Source organism: Harmonia axyridis, chromosome 6 (assembly GCF_914767665.1).
Source record: "Harmonia axyridis chromosome 6, icHarAxyr1.1, whole genome shotgun sequence".
Taxonomy (NCBI): domain Eukaryota; kingdom Metazoa; phylum Arthropoda; class Insecta; order Coleoptera; family Coccinellidae; genus Harmonia; species Harmonia axyridis.
Genome location: NC_059506.1, coordinates 17,057,745 through 17,082,391, shown reverse-complemented (window position 1 = coordinate 17,082,391; position 24,647 = coordinate 17,057,745). Strand labels below are relative to the sequence as shown.

At 34.2% G+C, this 24,647-nt stretch overlaps 1 protein-coding gene across 1 annotated transcript in view; it reads right to left on the bottom strand.

Moving 5' to 3' along the window:
• Positions 1-215: 215 nt before the first annotated feature.
• LOC123682494 (diuretic hormone class 2) overlaps positions 216-24,647 on the bottom strand; it is a 42,938-nt gene continuing 18,506 nt past the window's right edge. The window contains exons 2-4 of the mRNA XM_045621131.1: positions 4,981-5,076; positions 1,368-1,484; positions 216-536 (exon numbers count right to left, since the gene is read on the bottom strand). Coding sequence (XP_045477087.1) covers positions 401-536; positions 1,368-1,484; positions 4,981-5,072 — 345 coding nt within the window. The 5' untranslated portion in view covers positions 5,073-5,076 and the 3' untranslated portion in view covers positions 216-400. The remainder of the gene's footprint in view (positions 537-1,367; positions 1,485-4,980; positions 5,077-24,647) is intronic.

Sequence of the window (24,647 nt, the reverse complement as noted above, 5' to 3'; positions counted from 1 at the left end):
GAGACACTAATGTTTGTTCTTTGATATTGTTTGTGTATTGTTCATCCTGTGGATTTCTGAATAAACAGAATTATTATTATTATTTGACTCCTTTTTCATCCTTTCTGTCATCGTTTTGAATTTTGGATCTGTATTAGCTATTCGATTTAATTCCAGTCCATAGTATAGTTGTATAGTCTTTCATTGAGCACACTTAGATTGAAAAATACGATCAATCCTTAATTGAAATGATTTATTGGTTGAAAATAATCGAAATTTGGCAAGGTCCTTCAAAATAACACAATTAAGAAGATTTGCACATGCAACAATTTTTAGTTGATTGAATATTGATTCAGATTAGGTATATACATAAGTATTATATTTGAATAATTCATTTAAGGATTCTTAAAACTAGAGTTGTTCAGGCTTCGTATCCATTTCTTCTTCTTCTTCCTGGCCCCCCAGCGAAATTCGCTGCTGCCCATCCTATTCTCTGCTTGGCAGCCAAAGATCCAGAATAGCCACGTCCAAGACCAAGGTCAAGTCCCCTTTTAGAACTGGAAAATATGTTTGATTACAATTCTAACCAAGCTGTAATTTTCGAATTTTGAGCAGGAAATGCTCTGAAAGATCGAGGTTCGACTGAGTGATAATGAATTAGTGGTCAAATTATTTTCCCTATACAAGATGTCCCGGGAAGAATGTGACAAACGGATACCATGACTTAAGGATATCATGGAGCACTTGTACCAAGAGGTTTCAATCGCCTGAGTGCCTTCGTTTCGGATATACAGGGTGATGATCATCTTATGAGTGAACTTTTGTGAAAGTTATTGAACTGTGGTTCAATAACTCCTCATCTAACCAGCCGAATAATTTCAAATTTTGGAGTTTTGTCACCCTTTACTATCGCCTCCATTCAATATTTCTGAAATCGAGTAAATCAGATCCGGACTAGGAACATTTCAGACTTTTCCTATTGTTGGGAATATTGGATCACACTGTACGTGAACATTATAATTTTTTTACGTTTTTGTAACCACAAAGAATTAATTCATAAAAAAAATTCTAAATCTCTGCTTGGCATGGTAAAACAGGGTGATCAATAAAAATTCCCTCATGAAAGAAATTTCATAGGTCAAGAAATCTTGAATTTATCGGTAGAATTATTTCGAAAATTGCAGTTTTTTCACCCTATACAAATGCCTTCCTTCAATATTGAAGGAAAATTTTAGACTTTTCTATTTTCAAAAATATTGGATCACCCTGCACGTAAACTTTTTTTTATTAAAAATAATAAGTAAAATTGAACGATCCATTTCACCGATCAAAGACAATTTTAGTCAATAAAAACTCAGATTATAAAGATTGTATTTCTTGAAGCTTACTCTGTCCAACTATCATCGTCTTCATCGGGAACAATGTTATAGGTTGAACGAAGTCGAGGGTACATGCGTAGCAAGTATTCTGGATTCTCTCTCGCGAATATTTTCTCCTCTGGTAGACTGAAAAATAGTTTTATATCAATGAAATCATTCAGTACTGAAGAATTTCTATTAATCGAAATAATTATTGATGTGATAATAAAGAGTTATTCATTTTGTGGTTCCAGAAGTAAACGTAAAAAAAGTATTCTAAATGAAAGCATTTAGAATATAGATCAAATTTTCATTTCAATATAATACTTGGATCTTGCCATTATGTGTGGTGGAATACATCATTTGAATGGACGCGATATTCTGAGATATTTTCGATGACTCCGTCGACATATTCTAACTGATAAAGAAACTTCAACATCCAGAAGGAACTGTTTAGATTTCAATTTTTTTTTGGAAAAAAATAAATAGTATAGTAAGGAGTAAATGATTGAAATTTGGAGAAAAAACAAAGGGTTTACAATTTTTTTTATTGAATTTGTTAATAATGTGTTTGTCCACCGCGACTATATCTATCTATTACCCAACACGTCTCGGCATTGATGCAATAAGATGGTCTATTTCTTCTTGAGGAATACTATCCCAAGCTACCTGTACTTCATGTCTCAGAGCCGCCAAAGTCCCTGGGGGCTGGGGTAAATTTCCAAACCTTCTACCCATGATGTTCCAAACATGCTCTATGGGCGAAAGATCAGGGGATCTGGGAGGCCATGGCAAAAGAAAGATTCCCATGGGTCGCTTCGAAAAAGTTTAAACTAGCTCTGGAAACACGAGGTCGGGCATTATCTTGCTGAAATATTGGATTCTCAAGACGATTAAGATCAGGGAGAACATATAGCTCCACTATTTCTTGAAGGTAGCGCAGCGCTGTCATGTTACCTCTAATAAAGACTAAAGGTAACCTATACTTGCAGGTGCAATAGCACCCCATATCATAACGCTTACTGTCCGGTGTACATGACGCTCAACATAAAACTGATGTTCACGTCTTTCTTCCCGACGTCGTCTAACCCATCTTCGGCCATCATGCGCACCCAAGGACAATCGAGATTCATCAGAATAGACGTCCTGATGCCATTCTACATTCCAATATTAGGTTCTTTGCACCACTGTTATCTTCGCTGGCGATGATCAACTGCTAGAGGTAACACAATATGGGGTCGATAATGCTGCAGTCCGAAAGACCTTATCCGGCGGTAAAGCGTTCGGACAGTTACAGGATTCTTCCCCGGGCAGCAATGATGTGAATGTGCCTAAGCGTAGAGACAAGCACAGCTCATGAACTACTTTTTGCACTGCTGAGCTGAGTTACAGTATGCCCTTGTTTTCCTAACCACTCTTCAGCCAAAGATCGAGTTGTAAAAATCGGTCTCTAATGGCCATAATTCTTAGGCGTCGATCTTGAACTTCATTAGTGCCCCTTTGACGTCCGTTGCCTACTCTTCTTCGATTTTGGGCATTATCAAACCACGTTCGACAACATCTCATAACAGTAGTTGGATTTCTGTTCCTACGGTAAGCGATTTCTCGAAATGACAACCTCGCCTCCCGTAGACCAATAATTCGACCTCTTTCAAATTTACTTAGCTGGCGATAAATTCCGCGTACATGTGCTCTAGGCATTTTAACAACAACTAAACATCGACTGGAAAAAAATCGTGAAGGTTTTTTTCATGTTAACAACATGAAAAAACCTTTACGACTTTTTTCTCCAAATTCAATCATTTACTCCTTGCTATACTATCTATGTTTCACAAAAAAAAATTTTAATTTAAACAGCTCCTTCTGGGTTTTGTAGTTTTTTTGTCAGTTAGTATATTTCGATAAATATCTCACCAATAATATGGCGTATGTTGGTTTTCATATCGTCAATAGTCTGAGGATTATCCACATAAATAAAATCCTTCTCATAACCTCACAAGAATCCAAGGGCGATAAATCACAAAATCTTGGCGGACAATTCACATTGCCGAAACGAGAACTGTGAGTGTTAGGAATTGTTCTTGCAATAAAGGCAGAGCATGTCGTATTGTGTGACTTGTTGCAACATCTTGCTGGAACCACATCTCTTCCAATTCCATATCATTCATATCCGGCCCAAAAAAATCGGTCATAATTTGACCATAGCGATGAGAATTAACGGTTTAAGTGACACGACAACTTCTTCATTTTCAGAGAAGTACGAGGTAATCATTTTTCCAGAACAAATTGCATATTCTCTTATACAGATTATTCTGTAGATGAGAGTGGTTATTACAACATCAGTAAACTATGACTGTGTGACTACTGGTATTTGGGAACTCGAAAAACTAACCGACAACAAGGATATCATAATAAATTACGTCATATATTTATATAATAGGTGCATGAATGACGAGCACCCAAAAGCTTCAGACGCCAAGTCAGTGATTGATGATTATCTCCAATAAATAAAATAACTTCAACATCAGTGAATTTCAGATCGCCCTTTTCTAAATAATTTTTCCGAATGATTTATTTCGCTCGAGAATACGATGTGCCCCAATTATACAAACTAGGGTAGATTTGGCAGAATGGAAAATTAACTGAATTAAAAAGTAATTTGATAAGGACTTCAAACAAATTGAAGTTCCTTCTAATTGCTTCACGTGTCTGGAAAACATTTTCAGATGGTTTCTCGGTTTTAACAATGTCGAATGTTTCATTTGCAGTTTTTCAATGGAGATATATCAAATTTCTTTTCAATTCTTGTGAATCTTCTTTCAGAAGACGCACAAATTTGAAATTCAAAATATGGCAGTCAATTATTCGTTTATGTCATATAAGTGAAAATATATCTCAGAAAACCACTGCAAATATTTTTTTTCCTTAAGCGGCGATTCCAAAGTTTCATTATAAAAAAAATAAAGCAAAGTATATGATTTTCATAGCTCTAAAAAAATTTGAAAGATTCCATATTAAAATTATGAATAACAGACATATTTTTCTTCCGCTTTTCTTATTTAACGACAATAGTCTTGTCATACCATGACTTCTTCAGGTTAGAATTACTGGATACTAAGTTAAATATTGTTCTTATTCATCATTTCGGAATGAACTTTCGTCGAGTGAAGACCGAAACAATCTAAGCTTCCATACAAGACAATTATTGAGTATAATATTTCAAAATTTAGTCGAGGAAAATCTATTCATTTCATAAAAATTTCGAGTAAAGCAAAAATATTAACCTTGCATCAGGAGGTTTCATTCATCATTGCGCACTTCAGTCGAGAAAAATCCATTAATTTGATAAAAATTTCGAGTAGAGCATTGACCTGTCATTAAATGTTTTGAGCACTTGGGGACTACATCACTGGCAATTGGCGCATTAATAATTCAATACAAAGGAGTTCCTGATTTCGCGTCAGCATTTTCCTAATTTTTTTAATATTTGGTTGGTTCGGTGGTATGAACTCAGTGCAATATATTGATTATAAAACCAGAATACGTTTTTTATTCATTTGTAAGAGAGAATTAAGGATTTCCGTTAATCGCCATTCTGTAGAACTATGCATAAACAGTATTATATTAATATTATGTAACTTACGAATTCAATATAGATGCAGAGTTCACATTGTCGATTCTCAAAAGTAGTCCTGGAATGATGAACACTAAAAATGACATGGAGTTCAGAACCATTTTTCTGTGAATGAAATAAAATAACAGAATCAGTAACAGCAGTGATATAATCAACTTCAATTTAATGAGATCAATACAGTTCACATTTTTCTTTCTTGAATAATACAGAATGGTCCAAAGAAACCTGCTTTATGACTCGATTTCATTTCATTGCTTTCCAATAAAAATATGAAATAACGTTCAAACTTGTCAATTTTTGATGGAGGAAGAACAACTTATTAGTCTCTATATTTTGGCGAGTCTTTCTCGAGCCAAAATAAGTAGGTGCGCCCTCTCTCTAGGGTTTACAGTGTTTCGTCCAGAGATCGCTGGTGGACTTTTCAGTTAGACAATTAAGCGATATCTGCCTAAGACACCCTCTCACACCATCGTGGAGAGGTGACTCTGCTGCAACGCAGCGGCTTCCTTAAACCCGCCAGGTCCGCATTGAAGTGTGGCGCGACACCCATTACGCCACCTCTCGGGCAGACAGAGTCACTACCTACAATATCACTGCAAACTTTTCATTACAACGCAAACCCTCTTCTAGAGTATACTGTCATGAGTTTATTTAGGATGAATGAAACTAGGTAGAATCAATCAAATCAGTCAACAAGCTCAGCGTTTTATATGAAGTCTATATTCAAATGAACACACTTACATTACGAGATTCCAGAGAGAATAGATAATTTCAAGAGAGGTTCAAAAAAGGTCATTGATACAAATCACAGATAAATACATTCTGCGTACAATGATAGATCAAAAGGAAGAGGAAGAAAAACTGTCCTCGGTAGAGTTTAGCCAACATGGGTGTTCAACATGAACATAAATATATGCCCTTACATGTAGTCAAAATAATATTTAATATATTTCAACACCCCCACTTATTGAATATAATTTTTACAGTAATCAAAATTTAAAAAAAAACAAATTATGCAACTAAACCTAGTTTTTCCACTAACATTTTATGTTTGACAGTGGGTAGACTTTTCATTAAAATGTCTGGTGGTAGGTGTGGTACAGTGTATGTGTTTGAACCCCCCTTAAATTTCCCCTAGTTACGTCCGTGATCGACAGTGTCCAAGAATCAAGATGAAGTGAAAAGATTCGTATTTCATGATCATATGTATATCTGAAAAAATCATGCATGAAAGTAAAAGGGCCTAAGCGACAGCATTAGTGAAAATCCTACTTCGGAAACATTTATCTATACGACATAATCTACAATTTCAATAATTGTAAGTAAAGAAGGACAACCGCCCCAAAAAAGTAATACCACATACATAATATACATTCATTGTATTTGAGTAAATGAGATAACATTTGAATAATACTGCTTTTTTTTTATACGCATCTCTCGGGAAAAGACTGATCTTATAACGCCCTTTCAAGCGCCCCGAGATGAATTTAGAAGAAATCGGTTTGTGCGTGTCTTAAACTGCTGTAAGTTGTAACCAAGGGGGAATACATCTTGAGGTAGGGTATTCCATAGCCTTGCATTTCGGTGAAGAAAAGCCTTCTGATACACCGATGTCCTAGCTGTAGAAAGATGCACGACAAACTGGTGACTATTATCGGCTAGCCTTGTTCGTCGATCAAATTGAGCCCCTGGAGGAATCATGGAGGCAATGGCAGCAGAACACCTTCCGTGGCAGTATCTGTAAAAAAGGCATAAGTCTCCAACCTTCCTCCGGTGATCGAGACTATGAAGGTTGGCAGTTAACGTTGGATCGTCTATTAGGCGCGCTGCTCTTTTTTGAATGGAATCAAGTAGAAGTAACGAGTGCTTAGGAGCTGAACCCCAAGCATGAGAGCAATATTCCATAGTTGGACGCACTTGAGCCTTATAAAGTAATAAAAGCTGCTTTGGAGTGAACAATTTCCTCGCACGAAATAGATAGCTAAGCTTCTGTGCAGCTGACTTGGCTTAAAAGGGAGAAGAGAAAATGTGAATAATTCAGTTCATTAGATTAGTATAATCATCAATATTTGCGAATTAGTTTAAAATTAAGTATGTTAGTATAAAAATTTTCCTTGCTGAACAGTGAAACTGACGGTATAAGCGACACAAAAGAATTGAAACTCATACCATTTTACGCGAAAAAATCAGGCGATTCTAACGATGCAAATAACTCAGTTTAACCGAAAATGTTTTCTTATGTCCTTTTTCCTTCCAACCGTCGATATTAATTCTCATCGAATGAAAGCTGATGCACTTTATTACGTGTGAATAAATCCACATAAATTAATGGAATCGATATTTTCATGTCGAGTGAATATCTTATGCTGAAGAAGAGATTCTCCTCTTAAATTTTAAATACACGTTGGAATTCATCAAAGTGAAAGTTTTTGTTCAGCTCAGGTATGCGTAAAATATAATTATAAATGTATTGATCATTCAACTGTGGAAAAATTCATGAGCCGAGCATTCATGCTCTAATTAATCGAAAAGTGACAAAGATTTTATGGAATTGGATATTTGAGGGAAATATGATGAAAAGTTCGATTCAATGCATTTCGAGGTTGATGGAATTTAGAAAAGCGAGGTTTAATGATTTTACTTTCGAATTATATGAACTATAATAACAATAAAACCTGTGATGTGCCTTTGTGATGATATTCCATATTCTGAATGATATGTGAGTAGAATATTCTTTTCAAACTGATTGTCCGTACTCTAAAAATTTTCGAAAAAATCCTAATTATTTCAACAAATAATATAAAACATTTTCGAACAGTCGTCGAATTTTTTGAGCGTTCCTATTAAAACAATATAGGGCGTTCCATAAGAAAGTGATGTCCAACTTCCGGTTTAATAACAATGATTATACAACTCATGTTCTGATGAACCAATAGAATCCGTGAAGTTCCCATTGATAAGTGAATATACGACGTGGTATAATCGTTTTGGTGTTTCGTCTCCTGCCATATTGTGATCATTTCCATAGTAACATTCTTGGACGTTCGCCAATAAATAAAAGTAAAGCTCAGTGAAATGTCATTGAATAATCAAAATGCAGTGCTTTGGTTATAGATTATTATAATTATATAGATTATTATAATTATTCGTTATATAATCGAATACCAACTCGAGCATAGACATATATTTCGATTATACGATTATATCGGTGTATAATCGAATATTGTCTATGCTCTAGTGATATTATAACTGATTATAAAGGGTGTTTTTTTTGAAGCTATAAAACTTTAAATTGCAATGAAACAACGATGGATTATTCGATTGACATGAATTTCATTTATACGCAAGATAATCTTGTGACATTACATTTTAAATATGATTTCTGGCATATGACTGCCACAGCTGGCTCGGATGCAGTCCAATCTGGACGTCTAATTTTCGATGACTTTTTCCAACATTTGTGTCCGTATAACGGCAATAACACGGCGAATGTTGTCTTCCAAATGGTCAAGGGTTTGTGGCTTATCCGCATAGACTAATGACTTTACATAGCCCCACAGAAAGTAGTCTAGCGGTGTTAACTCACAAGATCTTGGAGGCCAATTCATAGGTCCAAAACGAGAAATTAGGCGGTCACCGAACGTGTCTTTCAATAAATCGATTATGGCACGAGCTGTGTGACATGTTGCGCCGTCTTGTTGGAACCACAGCTCCTGGACATCATGATTGTTTAATTCAGGAATGAAAAAGTTAGTAATCATTGCTCTATACCAATCACCATTGACTGTAAAGTTCTGGCCATCATCGTTTTTGAAGAAGTACGGACCAATGATTCCACCAGCCCATAAAGCGCACCAAACAGTCAGTTTTTCTGGATGTAACGGTGTTTCGACATGAACTTGAGGATTAGCTTCACTCCAAATGCGGCAGTTTTGTTTGTTGACGTAGCCATTCAACCAGAAGTGCGCTTCATCGCTAAACACAATAAAATGGAAGTAGTGCGCGATACGTATTCCGCACAGAAATATTATTTTCGAAATAAAATTGCACTATTCGCAAGCGTTGTTCAGGCGTGAGTCTATGCATTATGAATTGCCAAACCAAACTGAAAATAAATCACTTGACAGCTGTTGAATCGGTCGCCATCTTGAACAGTAATGCCAACTTAAAGTTATATACCTTGAAAAAAACACCCGTTACAACTCATCTTCTGATGAACCAATAGAAACCGTAAATTTTCCATAGTTAGGCGTATGGATAAGTGAATATACTACTTGACGAAGTGGTATAATCGTTTTGGTGTTTCGCCTCCTGCCATATTGTGATCATTTCCATAGTAATATTCTTTAACGTTCGCCGAAAAGTAAAAGTCAAGCTCAGTTAAATGTCATTGAATTATCAAAATGCAGTGCTTTGGTTATAGTTATTGAAATAATTCGTAATATATAATCGTAACGAATACCACTCGACCATAGACAATATATTTTGATCATACGAACCTATTCACTCGAGCTTTGCTCTAGTGATGTTTCGCGTGCTACGTCTTGTGAATCGGTGTATACTCGAATATTGTCTATGCTCTTGTGATGTTATTACTGAAAATATTCTTATCAATAATTCATAAGAATCCCATGCCAATTTCTGTGCGGACGAACAGAACCTCACGTTGATATTCATGTCAAGATGCTATTCGTCCGGCGGTGAATACGTCAACTCTCGAAAGGAAAAACGTGGAAATTTAAAATTTTCAGAGTATAATATCGAACTTCTTGGTTGATTTGGTTAATTTCCAACTAGAGACTCCGTAAATATTTTGCTGATAATTTCACAAATATCACTTCGATTGAGATTCAATTTTGAAATTATATGTAGAATAATAATTTCAATCCTTATGGTGAATCTCCATCTCCAGGGTGAAGTTCAGTTTCTTCATTTAAAAAACCATTAGTATTTTCAAGGCAAATTTTGAGAGGATTATCAGAGTTTCTAACTAATTGACTGATAATATAATAAACATTGTATACAGGGTTTTCGGGAAAATGTGGGAAATCTATCGGATTCAGACAAAACATAAAAATAAGATGACAAGTTCCCATCATTTTTTTCCTAGCGGCTCTCCCTATGGAGATACGGTCTCCTATATGACGTCACTGGAAATCCATTGTAACTAGCGTATTTTGATTCAATTGTTGTAAGCTTTAGTGAGAGTATATTAAAAAAAAAATCTTTGTTAACGTGCCAATAGACTTTGAGGTCGCAGTGGACTGTAACCCCTTAATAACTATAAACTATAACGTGCCTTTCTGTGCCAAAACTGCATAGTTAAGAATCTTTGTAATTTTGTCGGATTCAGGGCCGATTCCACATTTTACCCTTAACCCATAAACTCTCCTTAAATTACTTAAGCTTCGCCTTAAGCATTCCACCGTCCGCTAAGCGGATCTTAAATCGCTCTGAATTTAAACCGAAGAATTGGTTCGGTTTAACCGTGATAAGTGAAACTTAGGAAAATAATGTCAGATTCAGAATTGACAGAAAACGTCTACAAAGTACAGATTACACAATTTGAATTGGAGTATTCGTATGAAGACTGTTTGCTTTTATTTTGATTTTTAACAAAAACAAGTATTGCTCCGTTTCCCGAACATTTTTTTTGTAACGTTAATCTCATTTTTTCAGAATTTAATAATTTTTATATGTTTTGATATTTGGAATTTCTATATAAGATATGTCTTACTACCGAGAAAGATAAAAAAATTCAATTCAAAATTTATCCAATAGGGTGATAAATTGTATATCAAAGAAAGAAGTAATATGTTTGAAATCTACATTTATTTCATCATAAATATATAATAAAAAATATAATATCTACTTAGTTGTAAGATTTTGATGATTTTCTTTAACATTCAAATGAACACTGAAATTTGTTATGGGAGCTTTCCCAAATTAAAATGAGAACCAATTTTTTCAAATATATTCAATAAAGACAATTATAAATACATACACTGTGTCCGTAAAGTATGGAACAAATTCATTTTTAGCTAAACAGACCATTTTGAGAAATAATCCTGAAACACGTCGATTTTTTATTTTAATAAAAAATAATAATCTAATGAACAGGGTGAATTACTTTCGAGTAATGACGTCACCGTCATTTTTTTTAATGGAAAATCCCCATTTTGTCTCAATTTTCCTATTACTCCAGCTGAGCTGATTACAAAAATGTACCACATTTTGATTCCAATTGGTGCAGGGTGGACAAAAATCCAATAGTTTTGTGTGTGCTCATAAAGTAACGCGTAACATTCATTATTAGTTAAATAAATAAAAAGAATATTATCAAAAATACTTATTGTATAGCGGCAATTGGTTTGAATGTAACATCTGAAGTTTGTTACATTTTTGGATTGATAAAATGAGCTGTTTCCAAACATGTTTGGTACTTGTGGTCTAGCAGACAGAATATGAAAGAAATTATTTCTCATTTCTATAAATTATACAGGCTGTTACATTCAAACCAATTGCCGCTAGACAATAAGTATTTTTGATAATACTGTTAAGCGGAAGAACGATTAAAAATACAAAAAATATTGTATTTGAACCATCACCTATGAAGATTCACAATATGTGAGTGCGTCGTCAGATTTAATCACTTCTCAAATTCCCAGACGAACTACAAATCTGATTCAGATGTCGATTACGAGAATTTTCCCCTAGACTCTTCATTTGTTTGTTCATTCCAGAAAATATTTCTGGGATTATATGCATTTATTTCAAGAATTTCTTATAGTCTTGCACTTTTATTTTCAGAATTGGGGATTTTGATATTATTTTTCAAAGGATGACAACTTGATTAGCATCTATAGAATACGAGTAGTCTGATGTATAACTTATTTGAAGTTAATGTATTCTGTCCTTGTTTTATTGATTTTTTTTATAGATTGATCTTTGAAAAATATCTCAATTTTTAACTGTTCATAAAGATACTTTACAATTGAAATTTTCTTCAGATAAACCATTAATGTAAATAGGTAAACGAACGGTTAGAAGCTTCTGACGCCAAGACAGAGCTTTTTTCGAATTTATTAGAATTGAATTCGATTGGGTTATTCGGAAACAGCTAAAGATCAACCTATTGTGAATGTCTCTGTGTATAGTAATTTTTTTTGTTCAATTTGTAATTGGCAAATTCGAAAGCATGTTTGAGATAAAAGTATCTATAACGTCACTCTGGTTTTCACCCAACTCGATTCCAGAGGATTGAAGCGATAAATCAACTGGAAAGAAAATTTGGATGTGGTTTTCTGATACACTTGCAGCAACTGCTGCTATCAGTGGCCAAATGGCCGCAACGTGCCAACGACTCGGCAGACGTAAAGTCCGAGGAAAACGGAAAGGAGTTTTAACAGGTATTTATGAGGGGTGCCATGATACTCTCACAGCAGAGTGGAATCCATTTGAGGATTACATGCCTTTCAGTGAATATGTCCCGAAAGCAAATGCAAGTTTTTAAACTAAAGAAAATTGATGTACCGTAATGGTCAGTTCTTTATAATCTAGCCGGAAAAGAACCTACTTTTCATCTCAGGTCTACTTCATTTTTGAATGAATATGGACCCGAGACGCGTCTATAGAAGGATGAAAGTTTGCTGTCCCCCCAATAAATTATATTATGATTTTTGTTCTTTGGGAACAGCAGGATACCATTTTGTCCAAATCTCTACCGTCTTGTACATAAAAGAGCGGAATGTAAAAAATAATTGATATTTTGAGGTGTCCGAGAAGTTATTAAGTTTGAAGTCATCATATCTCATTAAATTAATTTGAAGATTAATTGGAAAGAGTAGTTTTTCCTCCACGATTTCGTGCCAAGTTAGCACCCACCTTTTCGAAAATGAAGAATTTTTTTTTGCATTCGTTAGTAAGTCTTTGGTAACTATCTGTAACACAAAAATTTACGTTTGAACCCCAAGGATACTGGTAGAAAAATACCGCATTCCGCTGGGGTGCCAACTCCACGCTTTTTTTCGATTTTTCACAAAAAAAAATTAGTTCCTAATTAATAAATACAATTCACAATTGTTTCTTAAGCTGACCTATGGAAAGAAAAAATATATCAACTATAAATATTTGATTGATTCGGTCTTCACTTGATGGAAATTCATTTTAAATAAATAATAATAAACTGCTAATTTCCACAAAATTTATTGATGTTAAATGACGACAATTGTTTCACTACACTGTAGCTTTTTCAAGTCGGATGCTGAACTGAGTATTCCCAAATTATAACATTCGTCCTTTTGAATGAACAAACAGATGTAAATAGATCACCACTACTTAACATCTTTATACAATCCTGGAATAACCAGCGGCACCTTCCAATATAATGTTAATTACCTCATTTAAAATACATTTTCTCCTCAACTATGTTATCAATACCTATAATACGAATGTTATAATTTGGGAATACTCAGTTCAGCATCCGACTTGAAAAAGCTACAGTGTAGTGAAACAATTGTCGTCATTTAACATCAATAAATTTTGTGGAAATTAGCAGTTTATTATTATTTATATCAACTATAACTTATTCAAGCTTCTATAGATGGATGCCACCGGACTGTGGAAAAGGTGTTGAGTATTGCAGACATAGCCCATATTGATTTTAAAAGTTAAATTTGTTCTTGATAAAATGCTGGGCGTATTAAGTTCAACAGACATAGTAGGTTTATCGAATCGACTTGAGTATTAACTAATTTGTTAACAAAGATCGCACCAGAAATTTCTCTTCTCCTTCTAAAACTCACGAAGTTGAACTCAACCAGTAGAGTGTCAACAGGACAACTGAAACTTTTGGAACTACTATCTTTTAACATTTGACAAGTAAAAACTACATCATTACTGAAATTGGAACGATACACACTAAGCAACGCATGAAAGTTGTTGAAATTCACTATAAAAATAGTGAACATTTTGCAGTAACTAATTTTGTAAAGCTCAAGCAACTTCTCGGCCGCCAATAGTGAAATTGGTCGAAAAATTTGAGCTGTTGAGACGAGTTTGTGATGTGAAGAATCGAAACCGCGTGTGTCGCTCAAGGATAACTTAGAATATTGGTGTTGTAGCCCGTAGTGTTTATAAAAAAAAATATGTCGATTACTTATCGATCTTAAAGTTCCGTTTACACAAGAACTTAAGTCGGTCGATCGTATTTTCGCTGATTGGGCCCTTGAAATGTATCAAAATGATCCGGATTTTCTTTGAAAAATCATCTTCAGTGATGAGGCCCATTTTCACCGCGGATGTTACGTTGATAAGCGGAATTATCGTATTTGGGGCTCTGAAAATCCAAGAGTGATTGTTGAAAAGCCGCTCCATCCTTAATGGTGCAATTTTTGAACTGGTGGTGTGATTGGACCTTAATTATTTGAAAATGAAGCTGGCACAACTGTTATGGTGAATGGATTGCGTTACCGAGCTTTTGATGATTTTTATGGCAGGAATTGGAAGATAATGCTGGTGGACGACGTTTATTTTCAACAAGACGACTCTACAAGCCACACAAGCAACAACGATCGCAATTTTGCAAGGAGAGTTTTCTGACCACGTCGAAGAGGTGAATACAATTGGCCACCGAGATCTTGTAATTTAACACCTTTAGACTTTGAAGCCACGTGAAAAATAAGGCCTATGCTTCACGATAGATTCACGACACTAAAAATTGAATTCGTGTAGTTATCGAGGATCTAAAGCCGCTTATGTACGAACTGGTAGAAAATTCATCCATGAAAAGGATACGGTGGTGCAACCGTAGCTATGGTGGCCATTTGGCTGATTACATTTTCCATTGTTAATGGCATAACTTCATTTTGAAATATACTCATTTTTGTCAATATCAAAATTAAACTTCTTATTAGAAAATCCCTGTACTTTCGTGCAGGCAACACGGTTTCATTCTCGGTCGTAGTACTGAAACTGCAGTATTTGAGTTATTACAGATGATCATTGATTCAATCGAAAATGATAAGATACCCGCTGGGCTTTTTGTAGATATTTCTAAAGCTTTAGATAGAATAGACCATAAAACTTTATTATTGAAACTGAATAAATGTGGAATTAGGGGAACAACACTAGATTTATTGAAAAGCTATATATCTAATAGAAAGCAAAGATTGATGTTGGATGGGGTAAGATCAAAGTTTCTGTCCTCAGAATGCGAAATCACTTCAGGAGTACCTCAAGGAACTATACTAGAGCCAATTTTGTTTCAAGTTTATATTAATGACCGGATATTTTTTTAGGAATTGAGGGAGCATGTCGAGAATGACGGATTAGCTGGGGGTGCAATAGAATCCTATATATACGCGGATGATACTAACGTCTTAGTGAGTGGAAATGACGCAGGGAGTGTATCTAACAAAATCACGAAGACCATGAGTGGGATAGAGAACTGGTGATCTGACAATAATCTTGTGCTCATTACATCGAAAACCAATATCGTTTTTTCAACAACATACGATCGAACATAGTTTGTCCGAATTATATATTTCACCACGATCAGACTATACAAGTTAGCCCACAAACAAGAGTACTGGGCATTATTTGATAAAAACCTCAATTGAGGTGCACACTGTGATGCCCTTATAAAAAGACTAAATATCGCGATTTACTCTATAAAGTCCTGAAATATCAAATTGACACTACGACATTAACAACCTTATATTTTTCGAATTTCAAATCACTGATGTCCTACGGAATTATATTCTGGGGTGGTAGCTCACAAGCAGAAGGTGTATTTATTGTTCAGAAGTTAGCATTGAGAACTATGTTTGGAATGAAATTCAGGTCTACATGCTGAGGCATATTTAGGAGCAATAATAAAATGAAACTCCCAGGACTTATTCAGAATTTTGTTATTCTTCATCATAAATAATAATAAATGGGATGCATACAGGAATTGTAATAATACTAGAAGAATGTTCTCATATTTTTTCCTGCGCATAAATACTCACTCACTGAACGCAGTGCTCTGTATATGGGAATTAAATTATTTAGTTATCTTCCTAGTGTAATTAAGATCATTGAAGATATCGAAGCCATTCGAAAAGCTATATCTCAATTTATTTTGAAATGTGAACCTTATTCTATGTATGAATTCAAGGTATTCTGGGATACATTATTATCATGATGATTTTAGGCAATAATGTGCCAATATGACTTGTTTCCATTCTATTGTCTGTATGCTAATAATTCTGGAAATAAACAATATTATTATTATTATTAAAAAAAAACTAAATCAGACTATTCTGAGATGTAAAACAGACAAATTATGTTATTAACCCATTGAATGGGAAAATTTAAGGATGGAAAAGTTCAATTATTCCATATTCATAAGCATATGAACATGCTTCAAATCAATATATCGTTTATGTAGAACATATACATCTTCTTTGCTTTGAATGGCTTATTCAAACTCAGGCACAATATTTGTATTCACTCAACTGAATCCTCGAAGCAATCGATACATTCAAATAGAAGGAGAATGGGAAAATCAATTGCTGACGAAAAAAATATCAAGCATCAACTGGTGAATTAAGTCTCAAACGATTTCACGTACATCAATCCATTTTCAATTTATTGGAATACATATAAAACTTATTCGGACGAGTGGGGAAATAACACTTATTTATTGCGAATAAATCTCCATCCTGTCTGAAATCTGTTTATTCGAAAAAGAAGATTAATTTGATTGCTTTCAATATCTTTTGTATTTGTATAAAATATATATGAGGAGTTTTAGCAGAAAGAGCTTTTTCGAATAATTTGATGATTGCCGCTTTTGTGATCTATTTCTACAAGAAAGAGTTTGTTTTATATTTTTTGAGTTCTTGTTTGGAGCTCTTTGTATTTCAAGAGTTTTAAGCTGAAAATGGTCACAAATGATCAGGTTCACCCACTAATGATCTATATTTCTTTCTGATTTCGATTTTTCTCTAAAATAAAAAAGTTTGAATCTTTGAAAATGGTTTGGGGTATTTTTTATTATTTCCTATATTTCTTATAGGATTTTTTCCTGAATATACATATATACAAACATATTCTAATTGCAAGATAAATTACTTGGGGTAAATGAAACGGGTGTTTTATTTGACTTTTTAAATAATACATTTGTAGTAGTTAAATTGTTATATTGCATATGTATGTAGATGTAAAATAAGAATTTCAAATTCTATATGGAAATCAAGTTGATCGCGTCACAACTACCAGAGTGAATTCACGAAAAGAACTTGTTATGTACTTAGATATAAAGTACACAACCACTATAGTAAATTCACGAAAAAAAACTTGCTTGTACTCAGGTATAAAGTGATAATTTCAATCTTTCAGTCAAATTTCGTGATGATTGTGTCATCAGAATCATTGTTTATTCAAGCAGAATATCTGAACAAGCTCATAATTCAGTGACAATCGATTTTAGTTGAAATGTCTCATGTAGATGTATAGTAATAATTTCAACCTTAATGCAAAACTTCATGTGTTGGTAGCATCACCAGAATCACGGAAAATTCAAGCGAAATAACCACTATTTCTAAGACAACATAATCAATTTGATAAATAGAGAATATACTGATATTGTGTTCGTGTATTTGTTATGCGTGAGGAAAATAAACGAGGCTCAGTTCACCATAGATTGTAATAAACCCCTTCTTTGGGGGTATAAATGTGTCAATGGAAGAGCGGCTTTCCACTGACTAAAAATAAAAAAAATATGATGTTATTGTGGGTTCGGCCCGTCGCACTAGGGACAGGTCTTTTTGTTGATTTTCTTTCTTGGGGGCAGGATTATATTTCCAGGTTAATCAAACTCTATTGATTCTTCAAAATCAAATATAATCATAAAAAAACAAAATTATGGTATTCACAAAATTTATATTATTTGACTCAACGGCCAAAACTTCAATACAGAAAAATATCTGAAATGATCCACTACTCAACAAAACGGAACAAAATTATTTATTGAACTTTGAATTTGGGAGAATCAGGACTACTCAACAAGACAAAAATAAAAAGAAACCCTAAAGATCGTTAAACTGTTACTTGCCCTTATCCCGCGGGGCTAGGTTGGTATACCTAGTTATAATAAACTCTTTTTCAACTTTTCACACGAGACGTGTAATTCTCTTTTATTCACTTCACCCCCGAATCACGCACTCAAAGCTAATCTATCTTTATAACAAAACAAAATTGAAACTTTATCTAAAACCCCTGTTTTCCTACTTCTGAGTCTGACCTAACTCGTCTTTTCTTAGAGTAAAACAAATTCTTCTTTCTTAAAAACTTGAAGTTCCTTGAACTCACTCATCTACTGAATTTTCCTTTTTTCTTTAACTCAACCATAAAAAATAGGACTCTTAAAAAAAAAATTGCTTTACTCTAAGTCCGGTTTCGAGACCGACGTAATATTCCCGTTACTATTGACTTCCCTGAGTCCCCGATCGATACTGCCTAATTTTTCTAATCCATTTTCCCAATTGATCTCTTACAGAGGGGCTTAGTTGAGGGAATTAAAAGCAATTTCATGTCATTTACCAAATATTTTTCCAAAGAATTATTCCGTTCAAATATATTAGATCATCATAACTACGTATTGAACCTTCGAAGACAAATTTAAAAACCGTGTTGACCACTCAATTTATGTGGCATTAATGATCAATATACTTGAGATACAGAACAAAGAAATTGCTGAAGGATCTGATTATGAATTATCGCCAACTCGAACCTCTCACACTGCGTAGAATTTGGTTCGATTTAATTTGGAAGGTTTTACCAATTTCCCATTTATTACACTACTCCCTCCTTCGAAAAAGTTTTGGCATCGGTTGCCATAACTTTTCCCTTACTTTTAGCCATATTAATAATGTAGTCCTTCCTCTCCAGAATTTACAATAACACTAACCTATTTCAATATCGAAACTAGCTCAAACGTAAATCAAAATTTTCAATTCTGAAATTATAAAGCTCATCATCAACTTTCCAAATACTAATTAATAGATACAACATGAAACTATAACCTATTTACCAAACTTTTCAAAGCATAACTAAAAAAAAACTATATCATTTCTACCTACCCTTAGATAAAACTTAAGTCTATGGTGGTATGTTCTCCGACATTATTCAATAATTCGACAAGTGTCCAATTTTATTAACTCAAATAAAGGAAACAAATAAACCCTAATCCTAATACATATACAAACAACAAAATCGAAAATCATAAAATCAATTCAGGAAATCTTTTCTTTTATGCACTTCACTAACTCCAGCATGGAGTTTATTTACTTTTCGGAATTTCAAAATTCACTTTCGCGACACTTCCTGGTTTCATAACACTGCTTCCTAGGGTTGTCTTGTGGAATGGTACTTTGTTTCTTCTTTGGATCTCATCCTCGTCACGGAAATAACCTTTTACTTCGACGTCCCTCATAGTTCTGGTGATCTCATCTTCTTCTGCTTGGTCATGATTTATTTTTCTCATAGGGCTGATACTCCATAGATTGGCTACCATTATTTTCCCATATATAAAATTTCATATAAGGACGATCGGTATTATAAATTCAAGGCCGTATTTAATCATACGAAATAAAGCGTTGAATACCATTAGTCCACTAATGAATAGTCCCATATTGGCGAGCGAGTCATTTCCTCCCAATATACTCGACGTCCAAAACCCCTGGTCTGACGTCTACGGTATGCACCTTGCATACTTCTACCATTTGGATGCAGAATTCAGGATTCTCTGGGCATCTTCTTCATCCTCAGTTTGATCCTGATCCCATCTTCTTCTTCAGCTTCTAAAGCTTTTCCACAAAAATTCTCCAATATAAATTAATATCATAATAATGATCATCTTTATCAACTGCCTCTTGATAGAACTGGACTCTAACCAGTTCATTGACTACGTCATCACTTTGCAAGAAGTGTTCAGCCGTTTTTCAACTTTTCTGTATGTTCCAGATGTAATTCAGATGAAGGTTATTCCGTAAACTAGGATTCGATCCAACCATCTTCCTGCCGTTGCTTCCATCCTTCGATATTACCATTTGATAATTTGTCATAAAATTTTTCATGAAAGCATTACAAAAAAACTAAACCTAGCTACATCAATTCAATTGAATGTTTCATTATCTCCGTTACAATTTCTTGATCAATTAAATCATTACAAAAACAACTAAACATAACCACCATAAACTGTATTTTATTTGTCAAAAAAAAAAAAAAAAAAAAAAAAAAAAAAAAAAAAAAAAAAAAACCTCAAAAATTTTAATCAAAAATTAGTAAAACTCCTAACTGTTTTTTTTTTTTCAACCGTTTTGCTCGCTTTTCGACGACCATAACGGAATCTACGTAATGGGCAGGAGCGATTATTTCCTGAGGGCTATCTTCCTACGACTCCCCACGATACCCAAAAATAGGTGGCTACTCCTTAAAGTTGAGAGCGACCCTTGAATCTCACGTATAGGGCAGGGGCGATTCAATTTCCCTGAGGACATATATCTAAGTTTTGTCCCACGTTACCCAAAATTTCAAAAAATGTAAAAACAAATTGGGTTTTGTATCATCCAAAAATAAAAAAAAAATTAATTATCTTATCTGCACACTTCCAACTCCAGACTTATCTTTATTACTTATTATCTTTCACCTCATTATAAATACGAATGGAATTAAAAAACAAAATAAATCAACGTAAATTTGACAACTCTATATACTTCACTTCTACTAATTCTTTACTGAATATCCTTACTTCCACCCCTCTACAATAAATCCACATAATTCAACAATAATTAGATCTGTTTCTCAAAAACTGAAACTATCCTCATAATTCGAAATGTATATTCTGACTCCTTCCCCAAGGATCAAAATCATAATATTAATTTACTTCACATCTTCACATGTCAAAAGAAAAAAAAACACCATAAGTCCTCATTCTTTTTCCGAAAGTCAACTTCTCCCAAAACTCAAATAATCATATTCAGAATAATCTTAATAAAATCCTAAAATGAAAAACCACTAACGTTTGCTCGTCCTAAACTTTTATTGAAAATACATCATTATTCCAATATTTACTTACTAAAAAACTATCATCATTTAGTGACTTGATTCTATCAATTGAATCCTCAAATAATTTTATAATATCTAAATTACTTCATATATTTCCTCAACTATTTCAAAGTCCAACTGTTCAAAAAAAAAATTTCTACTTTCATTTCGCTATATTTCCCTAATATGAAAAAATAAACGATTCATCAAAATTCACCAATATTATCAATATTTTACACAATCATCGTAATTTCCAAAATAAAATAAATAAATAGGTATCCATAAATCATCAACTCACGCAAAATTTACCAAAATTTCCGTTGCTCATCCAAAAATTCATCAAAATATGAATAACCTATATTATAATGGATTTATCTGTATATAGGTACCGTCCTCTATGAGTCCCAACCCCATCGATCCGATGGGCGACGTACTCTAGTCGATCTACGTAGAGGGATTTCATCCTCCTCTACTTCCTCATTTTCAAATTGCGCTCGATTGAACCTCATATTCATCCTCATCGGCGAAAATTTTCGTATCTCAATCTGTTCATCATCAGATTCGGTCTCGCTACCGTCCGTGTCTAATTTTTCCAAACCGTCGAATTCTTCTATATCTATCCCAAACTCTCGATTTCTCGCGGTATACGATTTTAACCTATCTACATGAACGATTTGTTCCTCTCTACCCCCACATTTCCTAATTCTATAGGTCATCGGACCAAGCAATTCCACGATCCTACAAGGTCCTACCCAAGGTTCCATTAATTTTCTTGATATACCTTGTTTCGCCGACATTTTTTTCAAATAAACTAATTCCCCTACATCAAATTGAGGAACCACTGTATTTTTGTCAAATTTCTCAACCCTATAAGATTTTACCTTTTTTATTGGTTCAGTTAATTCCCAAGATTTCGTACTTGTAATATTTTGCTTCGAAATTTTTTCTTTTCCACGGATTTTTCTCTCATCTTTTTCTGTCATCCCTATCGCTTCGTTAACCCTTATTTCTTCAATATCACTATTTGACTGATTTATCCCTTCTCGTTTTGAAAATCCCTTTGTTTCAAATTCCGCTATATTTTCTACTTGGATACCAATATCCCTCATCACTAAATTTCTTTTCTCCTCGTGATTTTCCGTTTGAGTACCGACCTCCGTCTTTACCTGCAATTTCTCTCTTTCACCTTGTTTTTCCGAACTAACCTGATTTGCCCTGAAGAGGTTAACTTGTATTTTCTCTTTATTTTTCTTTGTATATCTATCCCCTGTATATATACATTCATTCAAATCTTTATTCATAAATTTAAACTCTCTTCCCCACATAGTTACCGATGGTTCCTGTTCATACTTAATATGCGCTTGATTTTCCTTAAGAAAATCCCTACCTAGTATTATATCAACGTTCCCCAATGTTTGATCATCCACTAATATAACCATCCAATCTATCTTCAATTTTTCTCCTATTGGACTCACCGCAATATTCGCCGTACCCCAGGTACGTACATTATGACCTGATACGCTAGTTAACTCACAGTCAACACCGTATTCATTGACCTCCTCTCTTGAGATCAATCCCCTTTTTACGAGAGACACCGCTGCCCCTGTATCTATCAAACAAACACCTATATTTCCGTTGATACTTAATCTAATCAAGTGGGGTACGTCATGTATTCTTGCCGAATTTACTTCCGGAATGACCATGACCGTACGTTCCCTAAATTCTCTACTAGGTAGCCGCCCTTTTGGCGAACGCAATCCGTTCTGAGTACCGACCTCCTTATAACACGTCTTTACCGGCAATTTCTCTTTCTCGCTTAGTTTCTCCGACCTAATTCGATTTACGTGATTCTCTTTAAATTTTCCCCATGATCCCTTATTACTTGACTCAACTTCCTGTCTCATCTCTATAGTTTTTTTCCTCTTTTCAAATGGCAAATTTATTCTTCGTAAAACATCTCTATTAATATGTATCGTCCCAATGTCAAAATCCTTTCGTCTTCCTGGTTCTATCTCACGATCGTTCATGGCACATTCCTTTACCCAGCGCCCCGGCTGATTATCGATATTTCGCACTCCTTGAGTTTTATGTATCGCTCTTGCATTCCTACATTCCCTTGCGAAATGACCTAATTGACCACACGAAAAACAAATCCTCTCGACGTTTTGTCCTCTTTTTCCCCAACTTAATCCAGTACTCCTACACTTTTTCGCGATATGTCCCTTCTTCTCGCATAATTGGCAAGTTATTTCAGATTCAATTACCGATATTTGTGAATTAAATGACCTGTATTCCTGAATAATTTTATTTTTCATTTCATGTAGTTTTACCAATTCTTCCGCTTTTTCTAAATCCAAGTTTTTTTCTAGTAACAAAAACATACCAACCTCCTTCATAATATCTTTTCGAAGTCCCATTTTAAATTGATTTAAAATCAAATTCCTATTTATCTTTCTTATACCCAATTCTTCCTCTTTCGTCGCTCCGGCCAAATCTTCAGTTAATAATTCCGCACCTATTGTTCTTAATCTGATACAAAATGAAGATACATCCTCATCCTGTCCCTGCATACATCCACTCAAATTCCACTGACATTCCCCCGGCAATTTTTGTGAAGTAAATTTTTGAATTAATCTTAATTTTAATTCTGCATAAGTCAATGAATTTAAAGTGATATCTGATTTAAAATAGATGTATGCTTCGCCTTCTAATTTTAGTTTCAATAGAGTGAGGGTTTTGTCCTCACTCCATCCTTCTAATTTTGCCCTTAATTCTAATTCATCAAAATATCTCAAAGCTTCTTTTCCTGTAAAATTTCCCAAAGTAGTCGACATCATTCCTAACGAATAGAGTGGCATATTTACTAACGCCGGATTCACCTGTGGATTTAGAAAATTAACGTCCAACGAAAAAATTAACTAATTATAATTCAGGCCCAATAGTTGATGTACTCCAACTACCTAAATAACATACAAAAACTATCAAAATCCGTCACACTCCTTTACCTCAACAAAATTATATGTGTTCACCTCTTATATGAAAAAACAACAATACGCTCAAAACAATTCAAATTCCAAAATATATAACACAAATGAGACAAAGTCTGTTCATCCGATAAGCTCCCAATTCAACAGTTCCACGCATAAACTACCAAAAAATAACTCTTCGGATAATATCCAATCCCAAAAACAAAAATCAACAATTATCCCTTAAGCTGTCACCAAATTGTAATAAACCCCTTCTTTGGGGGTATATATGTGTCAATGGAAGAGCGGCTTTCCACTGACTAAAAATAAAAAAAATATGATGTTATTGTGGGTTCGGCCCGTCGCACTAGGGACAGGTCTTTTTGTTGATTTTCTTTCTTGGGGGCAGGATTATATTTCCAGGTTAATCAAACTCTATTGATTCTTCAAAATCAAATATAATCATAAAAAAACAAAATTATGGTATTCACAAAATTTATATTATTTGACTCAACGGCCAAAACTTCAATACAGAAAAATATCTGAAATGATCCACTACTCAACAAAACGGAACAAAATTATTTATTGAACTTTGAATTTGGGAGAATCAGGACTACT